This window comes from Microcaecilia unicolor, chromosome 2 (genome assembly GCF_901765095.1).
Source record: "Microcaecilia unicolor chromosome 2, aMicUni1.1, whole genome shotgun sequence".
In the NCBI taxonomy this organism is placed as follows: Eukaryota; Metazoa; Chordata; class Amphibia; order Gymnophiona; family Siphonopidae; genus Microcaecilia; species Microcaecilia unicolor.
In genome coordinates, this window is record NC_044032.1 from 475,412,172 (window position 1) to 475,431,412 (window position 19,241).

General features: G+C 43.7%; 2 protein-coding genes across 9 annotated transcripts in view; one reads left to right on the forward strand and one right to left on the reverse strand.

The window, feature by feature from the left end:
- RPIA (ribose 5-phosphate isomerase A) overlaps positions 1 to 17,342 on the reverse strand; it is an 82,500-nt gene extending 65,158 nt beyond the window's left edge. Inside the window, exons 1-3 of one of the 6 annotated variants that reach the window (XM_030191037.1) lie at positions 17,185 to 17,341; positions 15,519 to 15,651; positions 886 to 946 (exon numbers count right to left, since the gene is read on the reverse strand). In XM_030191037.1, the coding sequence (XP_030046897.1) occupies positions 886 to 946; positions 15,519 to 15,614 (157 nt within the window). In that variant the 5' untranslated portion in view covers positions 15,615 to 15,651; positions 17,185 to 17,341. Of the gene's footprint in view, positions 1 to 885; positions 947 to 15,518; positions 15,652 to 15,857; positions 16,055 to 17,184 lie in introns of those variants that run through there. The other 5 variants (XM_030191034.1, XM_030191032.1, XM_030191031.1 and 2 more) reach the window with 5 other exon arrangements.
- Positions 17,343 to 17,702: 360 nt separating this feature from the next.
- EIF2AK3 (eukaryotic translation initiation factor 2 alpha kinase 3) overlaps positions 17,703 to 19,241 on the forward strand; it is a 138,711-nt gene continuing 137,172 nt past the window's right edge. For all 3 annotated transcript variants that reach the window (XM_030191038.1, XM_030191039.1, XM_030191040.1), the window contains exon 1: positions 17,703 to 18,207. In XM_030191038.1, the coding sequence (XP_030046898.1) occupies positions 17,927 to 18,207 (281 nt within the window). In that variant the 5' untranslated portion in view covers positions 17,703 to 17,926. The remainder of the gene's footprint in view (positions 18,208 to 19,241) is intronic.

The following is a 19,241-nucleotide window of genomic DNA, read 5'->3' on the forward strand; positions in this document are numbered from 1 at the left end:
GCATTATCTGGCTAAGGATGCAAAAAGAATAGAAGCGGTGCAAAGAAAAGCTACAAAAAAGGTATGGGATCTGCGTTACAAGACATATGAGGAGAGACTTGCTGACCTGAACATGGAGGAAAGGAGAAACAGGGGTGATATGATACAGTCGTTCAAATATTTGAAAGGTATTAATCCGCAAATGAACCTGTTCCGGAGATGGGAAGGCGGTAGAACTAGAGGACATGAAATGAGATTGAAGGGGGGCAGACTCAAGAAAAATGTCAGGAAGTATTTTTTCACAGAAAGAGTGGTGGATGCTTGGAATGCCCTCCCGCAGGAGGTGGTGGAGATGAAAACGGTAATGGAATTCAAAAATGAGTGGGATAAACATAAAGGAATCCTGCTCAGAAGGAATGCATCCTCAGAAGCTTAGCGGAGATTGGGTGGCAGAGCCGGTGGGGGGAGGCGGGGCAGACTTATACGGTCTGTGCCCTAAAAATGGCAGATACAAATCAAAGTCACACATAAAGTAGCACATATGAGTTTATCTTGTTGGGCAGACTGGATGGACCGTACAGCTCTCTCTCTGCCATCATCTACTATGTTACTATGTAATAAAATTATAAAACAATGCAACAGATAGTACAGGACAAGACTCTGTATACCCCACAGGAAAAGAAAGGATAAAAGCGACAGGCTTAGAATCCGAGTGCAAATTCCCTTACAGAATGGACTGTATCTGACCTATGATATTTTTGGAGAGGCTGAGCAGCTACTCTGTACCACACAGCAGTCCCTCTGGCTGGTGCACGGCAAATGTTCAGCATTAATCATTTCTTTTCGATAGCAGTAGGCTTTGTATCTGGCAAATAAAAATGCCTGTGAATCAATTCAGCAACATACCTAGTCGATGTACTGCATGGACAATTGTGGAGCCACTTCCAATACCAAGGGCTTGATTATTCTGCAAACAGAAAAATACCATTTTTTAATAGCATGTTACCAGACATACTAATGTGATTAAACTTTCTTCCTAACCTCAGCTTTCCTGGGTATTTGGAAAAGAGGAGGAACAATACAGCCCCAGTCTACTGTACACCAGCTCCAGTTCTTCACTACAACTGAGAAGAGTCTGAAACGGAACTATCACACTTTCTAAATTAAGTGCACTTTGAAGTATAGTAGCATTCCTTTAAAATAAACAAGCAGCAATTTCACAAAAAGCTTCTGGAAGCATAGAGAAGTCTCCAGTATCTGCAGGTTGAGAGGAAGATTCAGCTTGCCCTATGCTCTGTTGTGAAACTGATCACAAATTGGAAAGGACTACCATAGTAGATAAAAAAATGAGCTGCAAACCTGGGAGACCAAGTTTTAAATCCCACTAACAGTTCTTGTGACCATGAGCAAGCACTGCATTGGGCACCCACTTTGATTGCAAGCTCTTTGTTTCAGGTATAAGTTGTTTCTGATCCCAGGGGAGGAAGTGATGTCAGCATCTAGGATAGCAGCCTAAGACTGAGCTCTGTCCCAGCACAATCAGTACTGGCTCTCAACTCATTTGCCAACACTAAATCAATATATTGTAGCAGTCTGACTCTAGAGCAGAAGGAAAGACGTTGACAGTGTTTCTTATAGAAAACAGACTTACTTGCCCTTTGGAATTTGGCGTTCTTCTTATCAAACTGACTGCGTGTAACCAAGATGGCGCCAATTCTATGAAGAATCAGAGGGCAATTACAGTACTGACGCAGAGCATCCTGAGCTGCCTCGTAACTTACGCAATCTCGACAGATGGATGTCAGAGCTTAAAGAATTCATAAAGGTGAAGCAACACATCAAAACTGCACTTGATATTAAACAGGAGATCAGGTCTCTACAAAATGGAGGAACCCGTGGTAGGTGAGGACCAGGTACATGCGCTAAAAACTTCAAGCAATACTAACATTAAAGACTTACAGGCACTGTAGGATAAGGCAGAGGACCTAGGAAATAGGTCCCATCGTAATAATATCAGTATCAGAGGTGTACCAGAGGAAACAGCATGTCTGTGGTCCAGGAATTGGTAAAATACATTAAGTTTGGATGGCGCTGATAAAGGTGAGCATGCTATTAAAAATTAATCAGGCACATAGAGCTTTAGTCCCATGCAGAGAACAGCAAGGTAGATTTTTCTCTGAAGAAGCAAACCTTATCCATCCACTATGAAGGTAATCTCAAATAGAAAGAGATGTCAACTGAATTATATCCTGATCTCTCCCAAGTGACACTTCAGAAAAAGCTGAGAATTCAGAGGAATCACTGCTTTAAGATGCAAGCAAATTCGATGTAAGAGGTGCTTACCATCTGGATTAATGCTCACTGTGCAAGAGAATACTCGTAGGGCAAAGGATCCTGCAGAAGCACAGAAACATCTTATGGATGTTCAAGTAGCCAATGTCCCAGAGGACATCCAATCAGCCAAAGAGGACCCTAAACGGACTGCTGCACCCTCTAAATGGCAACAGCTGGACAAGGGCAGCAGGCTTTCCTGACTATTGGATGCTACTGTCAAAAATAAGGATACATGGCTTCTCAAAAACAGCGCCTCATTATACTGATTTCACCGATTTTACAAATGTAACGTTTATGCAGACTTTCAGATTCTAGCATGCTATGAAACAAGTAGTTGAGGTTCATTCATACTTACATTAATTTTGTACACACTAACTGTGCAATATTTGTGAATATTAACTAATGTTTTGCTCTGATTATAAGTTAGAAACAATTCTGTGCATTACAAAACAATTCTGTGCGTTACAACAGAATATTAGTAACAAGTACTATAGTTAAGTGAGAGCACTTATTTATTTTAGTACATTTATACCCCACCTTTTGCCATAGCGTTACAGCCCCAAAGCGGCTTACAATGAACTAATTAAAATAAATACATTCCAGTTATATTTAGTAATTAGAGTGGGAGAACAGGAAAGGAAGGGAAAAAAGACAAAGAAGACCGGCAAAAGTCCTGGTGGGCCAAGGAGAGAGATGAAAAACCAGGCTGACACAGAGAAGACCAGCAAGATGAACCCCAATTCGGGACTGCAGCAGGGCCCAGATGGAACAAATGAAGTTGGAGACAAACATCCACAGCGACACAGCCATCAGAGCAGGAATTAAGATGGCGGACCAACGGTCGTTCTCCGCAACCTCAACCGCCGGGGCACTCCAGCCAGGGACCTCCATCACTGCAACTCCAAGGGAACAGCTGATTAGCGTCGAGATGGGGCTCCTCCTCCGCAACTCAGAAATGGAAACTGAAGGATGCAGCGCCGGAACCACTCTCAGGCAGGGAGGCATGCAGGGAAAGACAACAAGAAACAGTCCAGCAGCCCCGGAAAGGAAGCGCAATGTACAAGTGAAGGGAAGCACGATGTGCAAGCGGTGACCCGATGTAGCCCGGAATCAGCTATCAGCGTGATGTTTCGGCTGAGCCCGACTGTAAGCCAGATCCGCCACAATGACACTAACCATGTCTTTCTTATTCTGTGTTATTTTACAGCGTACCATAGAGAGCTACGTAGATAAACGCATGGGCAAAACATATGGACCACCTTATTTCTGGTGGTCAGCTTCTTAGCTGGCTTCTGTTTCTTCTGTCCTTTCTGAGCTAGCTCTGTCTCTCTGTGCTAGCTGCTTCCAGCAGCATGACTCTAATTGATAAACACTCTTATCTATTTATCATTTTATATATGTACGGTCAAGACCTTAATCATTTTTAGTAATTATATAACTGGGATACTGGCGGGTACTACCTCATGGGCTTTGCATCACCTTTGGTAGTCGCATTTAAAGAGCAGAAAGGATGGGGGGGGGGGGTCAGGTGAGGAATGACTAATTTATGAGTGTCTGTACATGTTATTTAGCAACATTAATTTCTGAATAGTGGGTAGTTTATACAAGTTGGGACACACAATGTTAGAGATCTCAAATCTCCTCGCAAGCACAGACTGTACAAGGAACTAAACTAGATTTCAGTTAGATGCAGCTCTTATACAGGAGAGACACTTTAATAAAAGAGGTCATAACATTTTGCACCATAAATATGATTCCTAGGTTTATCACTACACTACATGAGATGGAAGAAAAAAAAATTGTGGATCATCAATACTAATTCCTAAGAATTTATCCTTTCCCCTACTAGACGAAATACAAGATGAGGTTAGAACTTTAATAGTGATTGGTGATTTAAAATGGGGAGAGTATAACACTAGCTAACATTTATGTGGTACCTAGTGACCACCAAAACATCTTTTGGAAAGGATGTATGACCTGTTGAGAGTTAAAGCCCAGGGCCATATACTATTAGGGGGAGGTTCTAATTTTGTAACTAATCCTTGGCTGGATAGGCTACCAGGCAGAAATAAGGATCAGCTTAAATCCCCCCCCCCCCCCCCCTCACGAGTATATCTGAAACTTTTGAAAGACCATGGTATTACAGACTTATGGTGTACAAAGTAACCTAAAGAGAAGCAGTTCTCTTACTAGTCAGCTGTACATGACAGCTACGCTAGGCTCCATTTGTTTCTAAGAGATTCATATTGGATAGAACATCTTCATGATGTCAGAACTGAGTCCCCTACTTAGGCTGATCATGCTCCAGTCCGGTGTATATTTAAACTATCCAGTACGTATAAAGGCAGAACTTTGATATTGCATGTTATCTTCTTTAAGTTGCAAAAAAAGGAAAATAAAAAAATCTTCCACATTTGACATTCTACTAATGCCTCTAAAAACAATTGCTATACCATCAATATACTTTTCCTGGTCAAAAGAAATAACTGCAATGGTGCAGTGCCTCTCCGCCATCTTTGGTATTTATTTATTGCATTTGTACCCCACATTTTCCCACCTATTTGCAGGCTCAATGTGGCTTACAGAGTTTTGTTATGACATAGTCATGACAGGATCTTAGATACAATCAGTAATAAGCAGAAGTTGGATGAGGACTTGGAGAAGAAGGTGTTAGATAGATTAGTATAAGAGCTGGATTTTGATATCTGGGTGGGTTAGTGTGGTAGTCTTGTGTAATTAAGGGTTCTCTTTGTAGGCTTTGTTGAAGAGATGTGTCTTCAGAGATTTGCGAAAATTAATTAGTTCGTCAATGGTTTTCAGGGCCGTGGGTAGTGCGTTTCATAGCTGTGTACTCATGTTTGTATTTAATTCCTTTGCAGCTGGGGAAATGCAAGTTAAGGAATTTGCGAGCTGTTCTTTTGGCGTTTCTGGGAGGCAGGTCCAACAGGTTTAGCATGTATAGTGGGGTATCTGCATCTGGTTTATAGTTTTATTAAAAATGTACTGTGCTGCTCGAAAATGTCTTGCAGAGCTAAGTGGTGTACAGGCTAAAAATAGAAACTGTAAAGGAACTCCATCCAATATGACAGAAAAGAAGACCATTCATACAAAAACACTACACAGAGAGGGAAGGAAGGGACAAGAGGGAGAAAGTCTTAGCATACCAACATGATGATAAAATTGATAATAGCTACAAGAAGTAACAGTTTTATCATAACCACCAAGTAAAAAAATACCATAGCTATCCTCTATTAAAAGCTTGATGGAATAACCATGTCTTTATGCCCGTTTTAAACTTTTTAAAGGCAAGGTCACAACAGATGGATAGAGGAAGGTTATTAAGGGGTTAAAAAGTAGAAGGCACAATGTCTTGTAATTTCTAGTTGTGCAGACTTAAGGGCCAGAAAGTACCAGACAATAGTCGTTTAGAGAATGTAGAGTAGGGAATGGTGAGTGCTGACAAATTATCTGGTAGGCCTACTCTAAGGGCTTTGAAAGTGAGAATCAGAACTTTGTATGTAATTCTTTGTTCCAGTGGCAACCAATGATGTTTTATGAACAGCTGGGTAACATGTAACTTTGAAAATAAGCCTCCATATAGTCTATCCAGTCTGCTCAACCATGCCACCTACTCTCCCTTAGAGACCCTATGTACTTGTCCCAAGCTCTCTTGAATTCAGATAATGTTTTCATCTCCACCACTTCCACTGGGAGGCTGTTCCACAAATTCACCACCCTTTCCGTGAAGAAGTATTTCCTCAGGTTACTTCTGAGTCTGTCCCCTTTCACCTTCATCCTATGCCCCCTCATTCCAGAACTTATTTTCAATGAAAGAAACTTGCCTCCTGTGCATTTATGCCACAGAGGTATTTAAATGTCTCTATCATATCTCCCCTCTCGCCTTTCTTCCAATGTATACATATTGAGACATTTAAGTCTGTCTCTATATGCTTTACGACAAAGACCTCTGACCATTTTAGTAAAGTGTAAAATTTGTTTACCAACTCTTCTCAGATGGACATTGGAAAACTTACACGTCCCTACAAGCAGATTTATCAATTACGGTGTTCAGACTTCTATATCTTTCCTTGTATTTAACATGGTTTATCTTCAGAGCTGTTTCAAAGGATAATGCAAAAGACAATGTATTATGTGAAGGAACTATGGTCTTAAACCTCTACAGGCTTAATATCTAGTCTCTATAAAATAATCAGACAATTTGAATTTACAAAGCTTAAATATATGCTTTCATCGGCAAGAGAGTTATGTATTGACCTTTCAGATTACATGAGTGGAGATATTACAATGCACTAATACTTATTCTATTTCAGCTCGTCTCAAGAATGGTTTGAAACCGTTACTTCACTGGCAAATTACTCCTCAAGCGATGCATAAGAGAAGTTTGAAAGATGAGCCACTGTGTTGGAGGCAATGCAAAAAAAAAAACAGGTACCCTAATACGTGTGTGATGGAACTGTCAGACCACTCAGCTTTTCCGGACACCTATTCAATCCGAACTTAACATCATCCTGGGTTTCAATACTGAACTTACTAAAGACTGTGACTATTGAATTATTACCCACATCATTTGGATTTACATATCTGATTGATATTAAAATGCTGCATATACACAGCTTGATTAGTTATAGCTGCAAACTAAAAAAACCCTTAACTCCATTACCCACCACCAGATGGCGACAAACACTGAAGTTTATGATGAAGAAACTTACACCCCTCAAGAGGAACAGGATACATAGTTTTCATTCTTCTTAATATTTTATTTCAAGGATATTTGGATGCTTGGGGAGTGGGGGTTGGAAGGGTTTTCTAGAAAGTTTGCAATGTTCTCATGACCGACTTCTGAGAAAAATAATGAGTCATGGGACAGGAGGCAATGTTCTGTTGTGGATTAAGAATTAGTTATTGGACAGAAAATAGAGGGTAGGGTTAAATGGCCACTCCTTTCCATGGAGGAGAGCGAATAGCGGAGTGCCACAGGAATCTGTACTGGGACTGGTGTTATTTAATGTATTTATAAATGATCTGGAAATCGGAACGACAAGTGAAGTGACTACATTTGCAGATGACACAAAGAGGCATATTTTCAAAGCACTTAGCCTTCCAAAGTTCCATAGAAACCTTTGGAACTTTGGAAGGCTAAGTGCTTTGAAAATGAGCCCCATAATATTCAAAGTTGTCAAAAAACATGCGGATTGTGAAAAAATTGCAGGAAGACCTTAGGAAACTGGAAGACTGGGTATCAAATGGCAGATGAAATTTAATGTGGACAGATGAAAGTGAGTAACATTGGGAAGAATAATCCAAATCATAGTTAATTGATGCTAGGATCCACCTTGGGAGTCAGTACCCAAGATCTAGCTGTCAATGTAGACAATATGCTGAATCATTAGGAAAGGGATGGTAAATAAGACCAAGAATACTATAATGTCTCTGTATCATGCCATGGTGTGACCTTACCTTGAGTATTGCGTTCAGTTCTGGTCACCGTATCTCAAAAAAAAAAAAAAGATATAGAAGAATTAGAAAAAGTTCAAAGAAGAGCGACCAAAATGAAAAGGGGATGGAACTCCTCCCATATAAGGAAAGGCTAAAGAGGTTAAGGCTTTTTCAGCTTGGAAAAGAAATAGCTGAGGGGAGATATGATTGAAGTCTACAAAATCTAGAGTGGTGTAGAACAAGTAAGTAGAAGTGAACAGATTTTTTTAAATTTTCAAAAAGTACAAAGACTAGGGGACACTTAATGAAGTTACATGGAAACACATTTAAAACAAATAGGAGGAAATATTTTTTCACTCAACGAATAGTTAAGCTGTGGAACTCTTTGCCAGAGGATGAGGTAACAGCAGTTAGCGTATCTGGGTTTAAAAAAGGTTTGGACAAGTTCCTGGAGGAAAAGTCCATAGTTTGCTATTGAGAAAGACATGGGAAAGCCACTGCTTGCCCTGGGATTGGTAGCATGGTTTCTACCAAGTACATGTGACCTGGATTGGCCACTGTTGGTAACAGGATATTGGGCTAGATGGACAATTGGTCGGACCCAGTATGGCTATTCTTATGTTCTTATATTATTAATCTTGGTCTCCTTTATATTTTTCAATAAGAATCTGAAGTATAATGAATTCCTGCCGGAGAAAGCTGTAACTCACTTAGAGCCAAGACTGGAAAGATGATGGATGACATATTTTTTTAAAGCTACTATGGACCTCACTTTCAAAAGAGAAAAATATCCATAAAGTGGCATAAATTTGCATTTGGACGCTTTTCTCACAAAAACATCCAAATTGGTATTTTTAAAACCAATTTTTAGATGTTTTTCTACAAAGTCTGCAACTTAAAAGGGTTGCTCATAGCACGTGCAAGGTGCCCTCCTCTCAAATAAAGGAATGGCCTAGTGGTTAGGGTGGTGGACTCTGGTCCTGGGGAACTGGTGAACTGAGTTCAATTCCCACTTGAGGCACAGGCAGCTCCTTGTGACTCTGCACTTAACCCTCCATTGCCCCAGGTACAAATAAGTACCTGTATATGTAAGCCGCATTGAGCCTGCCATGAGTGGGAAAGCGCGGGGTACAAATGTAACAAAAATAAAATAAATAAAAAATACACCCACCACTTTCTGTGCACAAAACTAAGAAGGATCAAGAGGTGATATTGGGGCTCATTTTGAAAGCACTTAGACTTACAAAGTTCCATAAGATATTAGGGAGCTCATTTCAAAAGAGAAAAACGTCCAAAAAGTGGCATAAATCTGCATTTGAACGTTTTTTTCTCACAAAAACATCCAATTTGTGGACGTTTTTCTATGAAATCCATCAGAAGTGCATTCAAATCATAAGGGGGAGTGCCAGGGGCATGTTAACGGCGGGATTTGGGCGATTTCAGCCATAAAGGAACAAAACAAAACAGTCCAGGACTAAAACTAAGAAGTTCCGAGCCAAACCTGTTTTTATAACAAATAAGGCACAAAAAGGTGCCCTAAATGATCAGATACCCACTGGAGGGAACCAGGGATAACCTCTCCTTACTCCCCCAGTGATCACTAAAATCTCCCACCTCCCAAAAATGTGATTTAAAACATTACTTGCCAGCCTCAGATGTTATAATACTCAGGTCCATTAGAACAGCATGAAGGTCCCTGGCGTAGTCTAGTAGTGGATGAAGTGCACTGCAGACAGATGGACCCAGGCACATACCTCCCCCTACCTGTTACACTTGTAGAGGAAACTGTGAGCCCTCCAAACTCACCGGAAACCCAATGTACCCACATATAGGTGCCCCCATTACTTGTAAGGGCTATGGTAGTGGTGTACAGTTGGAGATAGTGGGTTTTTATTTATTTATTTTTTTTTGGGGGGGGGGGGGGGGGGGGGGCTCAGCAGGCAAGATAAGGGAGCAAATGGTGAGATGTGTACCTGGGAGCATTTTATGAGGTCCACTGCAGTGCCCCCTAGAATGCTCTATTGTTTTCCTGGGATGTCTGGGGGACCGGTCTACTAAAAATGCTGGCTCCTCCTGCATCCCAATGGCTTGATTTTGTGCGTTCTGGACTTGAACTGATCTTTTTTTCCAAAAATGGACAAAAAACAAAACGACCAGCAATACCACACCATAACAAATAACACCAAAGTGGGTACTGTGACCTGCAACTCCCCAGAAGCCCTAATGGCAATGGTGGGAGAATGGGAACGGGATACCCTATGGTTGAAACCAGCATGTCTCAAGTCTATTTTTGATTACCTTCAGCCAGTCTAGCTATATAATATCCACAAGGTATATGCATAAGAGACATGTGTACATAAGAACATAAGTGTCATATTGTGACAGACCGAAGGTCCATCAAGCCCAGTATCCTGTTTCCAACAGTGGCCAATCCAGGATACAAGTACCTGGCAAGGTCCCAAAACAGTACAATACATTTTATACTGCTTACTCTAGAAATAAGCAATAGATCTTCCCCAAGTCCACTGTAATAATGGCTTATGGACTTTTCTTTTAACAAGTTATCCAAACCTTGTTTAAACCCTGCTAAGCTAACTGCTTTTACGACATTCTCTGGCAATGAGTTCCAGATTTCAATTGCACGTTGAGTGAGGAGAAATTAGTTCTTTCCTGATAATTTGCTTTCCTTTAGTCCCTCCAGACTGGCCCAGAATGTGACTGATGGGTTGTGTACGACTCCCAGTAGGTGGAGACTGAGACCTCTGACTCTAGAGAGAGAGCCAATAAGAGCCCCGGCCAGCTAGAGATAAGATTCAGTATTAGTGTCCCAAAGCAGAAGAAAAAAAAGGAAAAGGAAAAAGCACCTTCTGTGAACCCGGGTAACTCGAGCAATCACCAAGACTTAATAAACATGAGCATTTCGTCTTGTGCAATGTACCAAACTGGCTGCCCCTCTTATCTTTGGGTTTCTTTTTTTCACCTCAAACAAAGAAATTGCAAACACACAAAGCAGCTCTTTAGGAAAACACAAACTTAAAAAAAACAAGGAGAACTATACTACATTTGATCAAACTGTAAGAGGGAGGGATCTGGGCCAGTCCAGAGGGACTAAAGGAAAGCAAATTAGCAGGTAAGGTCTAATTTCTCCTTTCTTAGCGTCCCTCCGGACTGGCCCAGAACGTAACTGATAGGAAGTAACAAAGCAGTGTCTTCATGGGAGGGACCCTAGCAAGCCTGCAGTGAGCACATTCGTACCAAACACGGCTTCCTGACAACACTGAACATCCAATCTGTAATGTTTTTGAAAAGGAATGCAAGGAGGACTAAGTTGCTGCCTTACAAATTTCAACAGGAGGAACCAGAAAGTACTCCGCCCACAATGCAGCCTGCCCCCTGGTAGAATGTGCTTTCACCCCTGGTACAGCTTTCCATGAAAGAAGGTATGCGGAAGCAATCATCTCCTTAAGCCACTGAGAAATGGTCGACTTAGATGCCGCTAACCCTTTACAGGAACCTCCAAGCAGCATGAATAGACAAGCCGTCTGTTGGAATTTCTCCGTAGTTCTCAAATAGTGCTTCAAATCTTCCTGACATCTAGATACCTCAGACGCTGCTGATCCTTCGACCTGGAGGAAGAACCTAGCACAGGTAACACCACCATGTTACTATGTTACCACCAATTGGGACAAATGAAACCTCGACACGACCTTAGGGAGAAAGGAAGGAATGGGGCGTAAGACCACCCGCTCCTTAGAAAATTCTAAAAACGGAGACAGATAGGAAAGAGCCTGCAGCTCCGACATTCTCCTGGTCAAGGCAATGCCTACCAAAAATAAAGTCTTGAGTGTCAATTCTTTCAGAGTACAGGACGCCAAGGGTTCAAAGGGTGACTAAGAGAAATATCTGGATGGCTAGCTAATGACCTCCCTTGAATGTGCCCCCCAAAACAAGACAGAGCACCAATTTGCACTTTAAGAGAAGCCAGAGCCAGACCTTTATCATACCCCCGTTGTAAAAAAATCCAAAACCTGTGCCACCGAAGTGCGAAACGGAGAGATGTTCTGATCCACACACACAAAGCCTCGAAAGACAGAAGCATTGTGGTCACCGCCGCAGCGGAGTAACCCCTCTTCATCATCCGAACCCACTCAAGAGCCAGGCTGTAAGACAAAAATCGAGCTGGGTCTAGCTGAACCACCAGACCCTGAACCAGAAGATCTTCAGACTCTGGAAGTTTGAGCAGAGAGCCAATAAGACGGCACTGGAGATTGGCATACCAAGGCCTGAGGAGCCAATCCAGCGCCACCAGGATTACTCAACCCCTGTGCGCCTCGATCCTCTGAATCACACGCCCCATCATAGCCCATAGATGAAATGCATAGAGAAGTCTGGACGGCCAAGGCTGGAGAAGAGCGTCCACGCCATTCACTTTAAGATCTCTTCCTTGACTGAAAAGGCACTTTCGCACGGAGACTCGAGGCTAAGAGATCCCTGACTGGAAGCCCCCAGTGAGCTATAATCTCCTGAAATGCAGTCTCGCCGAAAGCCCATTCCGCCCCGAGTCTACAGCGTTGCAACTGAGAGTCCACCTGAACATTTGCCACTCCTGCTACATGAGACGCCGAACATTTGCCACTCCCGCTACATGAGACGCTGAGAGGGCGACTAGATGAAGTTCCACCCAAGACATGAGCTGCACCTTCTCCAGTTCCAGCTGCCAACTCCTCATCTCCCCTTGCCGATTGACATAAGCTACTGCTGTGGCATTGTCTGAAAGGATACAAAACGACTCACTTATCAACAGCGGACGGAACACTTCAAGCGCCAGCCGAATTGCTCTAGTTTCCAAGAGGTTGATTGAGCAGGAAGTCCCCTGTAGAGACCAAAGCCCCTGCGTATACCATCCCTGACAGTGAGCTCCCCAGGCCTTGAGGCTGGCATCTGTTGTGATCCACCGTGATGAATCCAAAGGTATGCCCTTGGACAGATTGGCTGTGCAAAGCCACCAGCGCTCCTGAGCTCGCAGAGGCAATCTTACCTGTAGGGAGTCCTTCTGAGGCGACCATCTGGCCAGGAGGGACTTCTGCAAAGATCTCATGTGTGCCCTGGCCGAAGGCACCGCCTCTATCGTTGCCGCCACGGAGTCCAAAATTTGAAGATGGTGTTGAACACAGCACCGACTTACGAAGAAACATTTGAATTTAAGTCTGTAACTTGAGAATTCTGGGCTGGGGGAGAAATACTCAACTCTGCAGAGTGTTGATGGTCACCCCCAGATAGTCCAGCGACTGAGACAGCACTAGGCGGCTCTTCTGAAAGCTGACCACTGTAACCAGCTCACCCTTCCAGATGGGACCAACGTCATCCATGCTTAGCTTCCAGCGCCTTCCGTGAGCTTGCTTAGCTTCCAGCGCCTTCCGTGAGCTTTGCTAGCCAGACACCCCACTTTTCCTCTCTCGCTCCTTCTTGTAGATTTTAAGAAACTCTTGCACACTCACAGCCGTTAGAAAACAATCAAAGTTCTTTATTGTTCCAGCTCTCTTAATACCAGATTAATCTGGCTTAAACACCTCCTTCAATCAGTAGACATTGGGTCGTCCTCCCATCTTTACATATTGCAGACTCATTTTCCCCTTGACAATTGCAGTTTTCTGCTTCAAATCCCACCAAACCTCCAGCAGCACTATCTTATCAGCAGACAGTTTTGGTGATTAGGTGATGCCACATCATCTTTTACACAATACAGTCTGAATTTTCCAGTGCACAATCCTGCTCAGAAACAATCTAACTTCCAACAGCACTACCTTCTGTGAGCAGACAGTACTGTAGCAAGTTGTGCTCTCCAGTCTCTTCTTCACTGCTTTACTCCCAGCTTTCCCCAACTCCACAGTCGGGGCAATGCTGAGGCCACAAAAGCTTTCACCGTGTCTGCCCGGGTTAGAGCAAAACCAGCCACTTCCATGCACTCCTCCTCCCCTTCTTTTCCCACCTCCTCTTTATCACAAACCATATCCTCCTCCTCCCTAAGCTCCCCCAGCTGTTCCTCATTTCCAGGATCAGACCTCATCTCCCAATCAGTTATTCCCCCCTCCCTCTCCTGGGAGTCCAGCTGACCCTGCATTGGCTTCTGGGGAGAGTAATTTTCCTCCTTAACTAAAGCTTTCTTCACCAGTTTGGCCCATAGAGGGCGCACTGCTCTCCTAGCTGGGCTGAAAGACTGGGGATGCTGACGGCTAAAAGAACCACTATCCCTCTTTCCTCGCACCAGCACTCCAGAGTGCTCACACCACCCAACCGAGGGACTGAAGGAAGTGAACCACTCAAGCTGTGATTTCCAGACTCTCAATGATACAACTTCTCCCTGATTAGCCAATCGTCCAGGTAAGGATGAACGAGAATGCCGTCTCTCCTAAGAGTTGCTGTGACGACCACCATAACTTTCGTGAACCTGCGAGGGAGCTGTAGCGAGACTGAATGGCAATGCCTGAAACTGGTAATACTTGCCTAACACTGCGAAGCGAAGAAAACGCTGGTGCATGGGTCGAATCAGGATAGGCAGATAGGCCTCCGTCAAGTCCAGCACAGTCAAGAAATCCCCAGACTGCAATGCCATAATGAACAAACGCAGAGTCTCCATGCGAAAATTGGATACTCGGAGAGCCCGATTAACATCCTTGAGATCCTGAATCAGCCGAAAAAATCCTTCTTTCTTTGGGACGATAAAGTAAATGGAATAACTTCCCTGTCTGAGCTCTGAAGAGGGAACTGGACAAATAGCCTGAAGCTCTACAAGCCTTTTCAGAGTATTCCTGACTGCGCCCACCTTGAGGTGAGAATGACAGGGAGACTGCAAGAAAGCGTCTGGTAGATGCTGCATGAATTCTAAGGCGTACCCGTCTCTAGTACCCACTGATCTGAGGTAATCTCGGCCCACCTCCAATGGAACTGTGTTAACTGAGCTCCCACAGGAAATCAGAGGCTGGACCCAGAAACTTTCATTATGCAGGACAGGCAGTTGACGGGAAAGAGGCTCCTGCCTCTCTGCCTTCCCATCGACCTCCGTGAAAGAGCTGATTTTTTTTTTTTGCCCACTTGTTTGAACTGTCAATAAAGACTTCTGGCAAATTTAAAAAAAAAAATTTCCCTGGTGGTCCAGTGAACTGGACCCCTTTCCCCAATGCATGCACACCCTTCCCTCCCCATCCCAACCTCACCCCTCCCTGTACCTTTACAAGATGGAGGCAGGAGGGCAGGAGCAACAGCTCCTCCCTCAGGCCTACCCGGAACACAATGGTAACACCCAGGGAAGGGGGGGAGGGTCAGGGTCCACTGGACCACCCAAGAAAATTAAAAAATAAATTTAAAAAAAAAAAAAAAACTGTGACGGGTCAGGAAGGTCCAGTGATTCAGAGATGTCAAATTTGACAGCTCAGACTTGCAAACTATGAGCGATGCACAAAGGGAGATAGATCCGTGCAGCTCATTTGCATGCGATCCTCTTTGTGAATCGCTTGCTGTTAGCAAGTCGCTAAGTTTTACCGAGGCAGCTGTATTTTACCACTGCCTTTGTGCATCGGGACCACATTTCAGCACACAGCATTTCTGCAAAGTACTGTTCAGTTCAATGTCAGCTATGCTGAAATGCTGCATTGAGAGTGCACAGTGAATAAACCGAACGTCTACCCAGTAGTTAGTATTCTGGTTACAACATAACAAGAAGATTGCCCATACAGTAAATGAGAACCTACCTTTACATGGTTATTCACAGCCGCATAACCAGCCAGCTTCTTTGCTTCTTCAATCATCCTGCCGCCAACACTGCTAAGCAGCCTACGCTGGATCATGCACTACTTGGCTCTGTTGTCCTTACTACTGTTTACCCTGTGTTCAGGCACAAACAGGACAAGATTAAGTTTCAAAAAGATCTGCAACGTGAAAGACTATGGCTAAATTCCACCTATTTTATGAAATCGTTAAAAGCTGCTTAAAATAACATATAATGAAAATACTGGCTAAAGGTTCACCAGAACAGATTTTGGATCAAGTGTAAGAACATAACCATACTGGGTCAAGCAGCTTCTACTTGCCATATCCTGCTTCCAACAGTGGCCAAATACCTAACAGAATCCCAAAGAGTAGCAAGATTCCATGTAATGTTAGGACGAGGATCATTAGAAAACACCAAGAAGGTTGAAGAAAACAGGAGACCAGGTGCTCCTATCTAGTTCATTATATGGGTTGAAGCCAGTAGGTGGAGCTTTCCGGCAGTAGACGGAGCTTTAGTTCACCCAAAATAGCAAATGCTATTGAAAGCAATAGCAAAAGATTATTAAAAATAAATGCGTGGCTCATCTGTAAAACGTCTAAAGCTGTTCCAGTTGGATACGCAGTGCCTTAAAAAGTGGAGGACAAAAGATTTAGGTTTTCTTTTTTTTTATTCAACAGTTTTTATTTGAAAGCTTCACATATCTAGATATAAATATCACAAAATAAAAAAATAATCACTAAAATAGCATTAAAAATTATTATAGCTGGTAGAAACAGCAGTTATAACCATTATATTTTGTGCTCATTTTTCTACACTGTTCTATACAATACAGACGGTGAGATTTCAGTGAGGATAACCTGTTTCTTGATGGTTTCTTCTTAACAGTTGTTTTAATCTACCTTGGGAAGCCTGGTGTTATAAAGTTGGAATATACTGAAATTAAATGGAAGTCAAATTAAACTCTCCTTTCACTGGGGCACATGGAATCACATCTGCATCTGTTTTGTAGAAGTTTACATTTTAGATACACAAATGGATTATTCAAGTTTTGAGCACATTTCGGGGACAAGTAGTTTTATAAGTCAAAATAAAAATAAATATTTTGTTTCATGTAGATCTGTCATTTAAGCATAACTAAATGGGCTATAAGCCCTTAATGCAGTCCTATGACAAAACACCAGCAGCGCGAACGGTGCAGAGTAGACAGCGATTGAGAGAGGCTGACAGCGTGGGAACTTCCCTCTGCGAGTCCCACCTATGCGGAAACAGAAAGTTGAAACAACGTAGGCGGGACTCGCAGAGGGAAGCAGCCACGCTGCCAGCATCTATTACTACTTAACATTTCTGGAGCGCTACTAAGGTTACGCAGCGCTGTACAGTTTAACAAAGAAGGCCAGTCCCTGCTCGAAGGCGCTTACAATCGCTGCCTGCACCGTTCGCGCAGCCGCGTTCGTAGTAGGTGAGAGGAAGGGTGCAGGAATCGGTGGGGTGGGGGGGGGGGGGGAGGGAGAGGTGCTGGTACGCCGTACTGGCACAAAAAAGCCTTATGTCCCAGTTCGGGCGGATCCCACAGTATCCGTCGTCTATCTTTTGCTATTCCAAAGCTATAATTTTAATTACATAATCCAGGAAACAAGTACACGTACAGACCATGCGCATGAGCAACGCTTTCCTTTCACTTTACTCCGAGGATTACCTCACCCCTAGGCTCGAGATCGAGACACTCAAAATCGGCCACGTATTAAATGCCAGAGACATCCAATCAGTAACATCTACGGACTCGCGAGACCAGAACAACCTTTTACAACAACTTCCTCGTCCTTTCATTGCTCCAATCAAAATATTGCTCTAAGGTCACATGATAACAAACGATTTAACCAATCAGATGGAAAGAACTGAGGCGACGAATTTTTGCGCATTGAAAAGGCGGCGCTTAAGCATGATCCTGCTAGCTGATTGGTGGAGATCCGGTTCGGCCACCCACCAAACCCTTAGCTAAACAACCATACAAACAAATGTTGACAGTCGATGAGGACACGCACGCCCTATCCCATTGGGCCCTTCGAACTTTTGACAACCGGGAGGGAATTCGCCAATGGACAAGAGAGGTCTCGAAGAGTGACGTGTAGGAGGACCAATCGTGGTAGTCTCAGTGTGGCTCAGGCGGGTGACAGGTGACAGCTGTGGTTCGGTCAGTCTGCATTGCAAGCGGAAGGCTTGTGGGCTGTATGTGCTCGTATGAAGTCGGAATGGCGATGGTGGAGGTGATGAAGTTGGCGGTTGCGGCAGAGATGCTGCTGTCTCAGTAACTACAAAGGCGACTCCGGAGTACAGAGTGCGGCGGCTGCACGGCGGGGGTCGCGCCCGCCTGTCCATGCGGGATCGCCGATGGAAAGCGGCGCGTGGCGCGGGGCTCTCGGGCTCTCCATGTTCGCGGTGCTCGTGCTGCAGGCGGCGATGGCGGATCTGTCTCCTGCGGCCGGGCATATCCCCAGTGTGATCGGTGGTGGCCGGGGAGAGCAGGAGGGCGTGTCCGGGAGCAGTCTGGGGTTCGGCGCCGCCGGCTCCGCTTTCCCGGCAGGGGACGTGACGGTGGAGGACGATGAGCCCGGGCCAGCCGCCGAACAGGAGTTCTACGATAGCGGTGGCAACGAGGAGATGAAGCCCCGGTGAGAGGCTGGGAGAGGTTGCATATGTGTTTGTAGATGTGGCTATTATACAGTTTCATTTGACTTGTATTGTTTCTGTTACACCTATCTTTATACGTACGAATACTATATATATTCCCGTGTTCAGCCCCGCTTGTTTAACTGCTGTGCCGGCCTCGCTGAGCCCTTTACTGTGGACAGTAGCGACAGCAATACTGAGCCTTCTTTCTGTTTTTGTTTGTTTGTTTTAAATCCCGAGTGCGCTACCTTGGCCTATTGCAAACTTATGATGTGTTTGCTGCTTTCCAGCTGTGCGCGATAATGCAGCGGAATCTATTGTGTGGTGGTGGTAGCTGCAGCAGCAAACTAATATATTTTCTTCACTCTGCGCTGGATGGAAACACCATAGTCTGTCATGGCGTAATCACTCGGAGATGTGTATTGCTGAATGTTTACTTTAGGGTTTTTTTTCCCAGATTGTCTTTTTTTTATTATTAATTTTCAGGTTTCTTTTGATAATGAGAGAAGCATCGCCAGAGTTTGTTTTATACTCTTGTTCTGTGAAACTTCTACTCTTTTGTTCTGTCAAATGTAACTGGGGTTCTGAGTTGCTGGACCAGTCTATACCTTTTTGCAGGAAAAAGAAAAATATCTTTCCCAGTTGTGTACTGAGCTGGTTGCAATACTCAGTATAGTAATTAATCTCCTGGATTCATCTATGAAGCTAGATTGACTACTTGTGAAAATTCTGGTTAGGGTTTACCTTTGCTGTCCTGGGAAGGTTGCCTTTTTTGTGTGTATTTTTATTTTATTAGGTTTGAGACATAGGTACATAAGTGTTGCCATATTGGGACAAACCAAAGGTTCATCAAGCCCTGCATCCTATTTCCAACAGTGGCCAATCCAGGTCACAAGTACCAGGCAACATTCCAAAAAAGTACAAAACATTTTGTGCAGCTTATCCCAGAAATAAGTAGTGGATTTTCCCCAAGCCCGTTTTAATAATGGTCTATGGACTTTTCCTTTAGGAAGCCAGCCAAACCTTTTTTTAAACC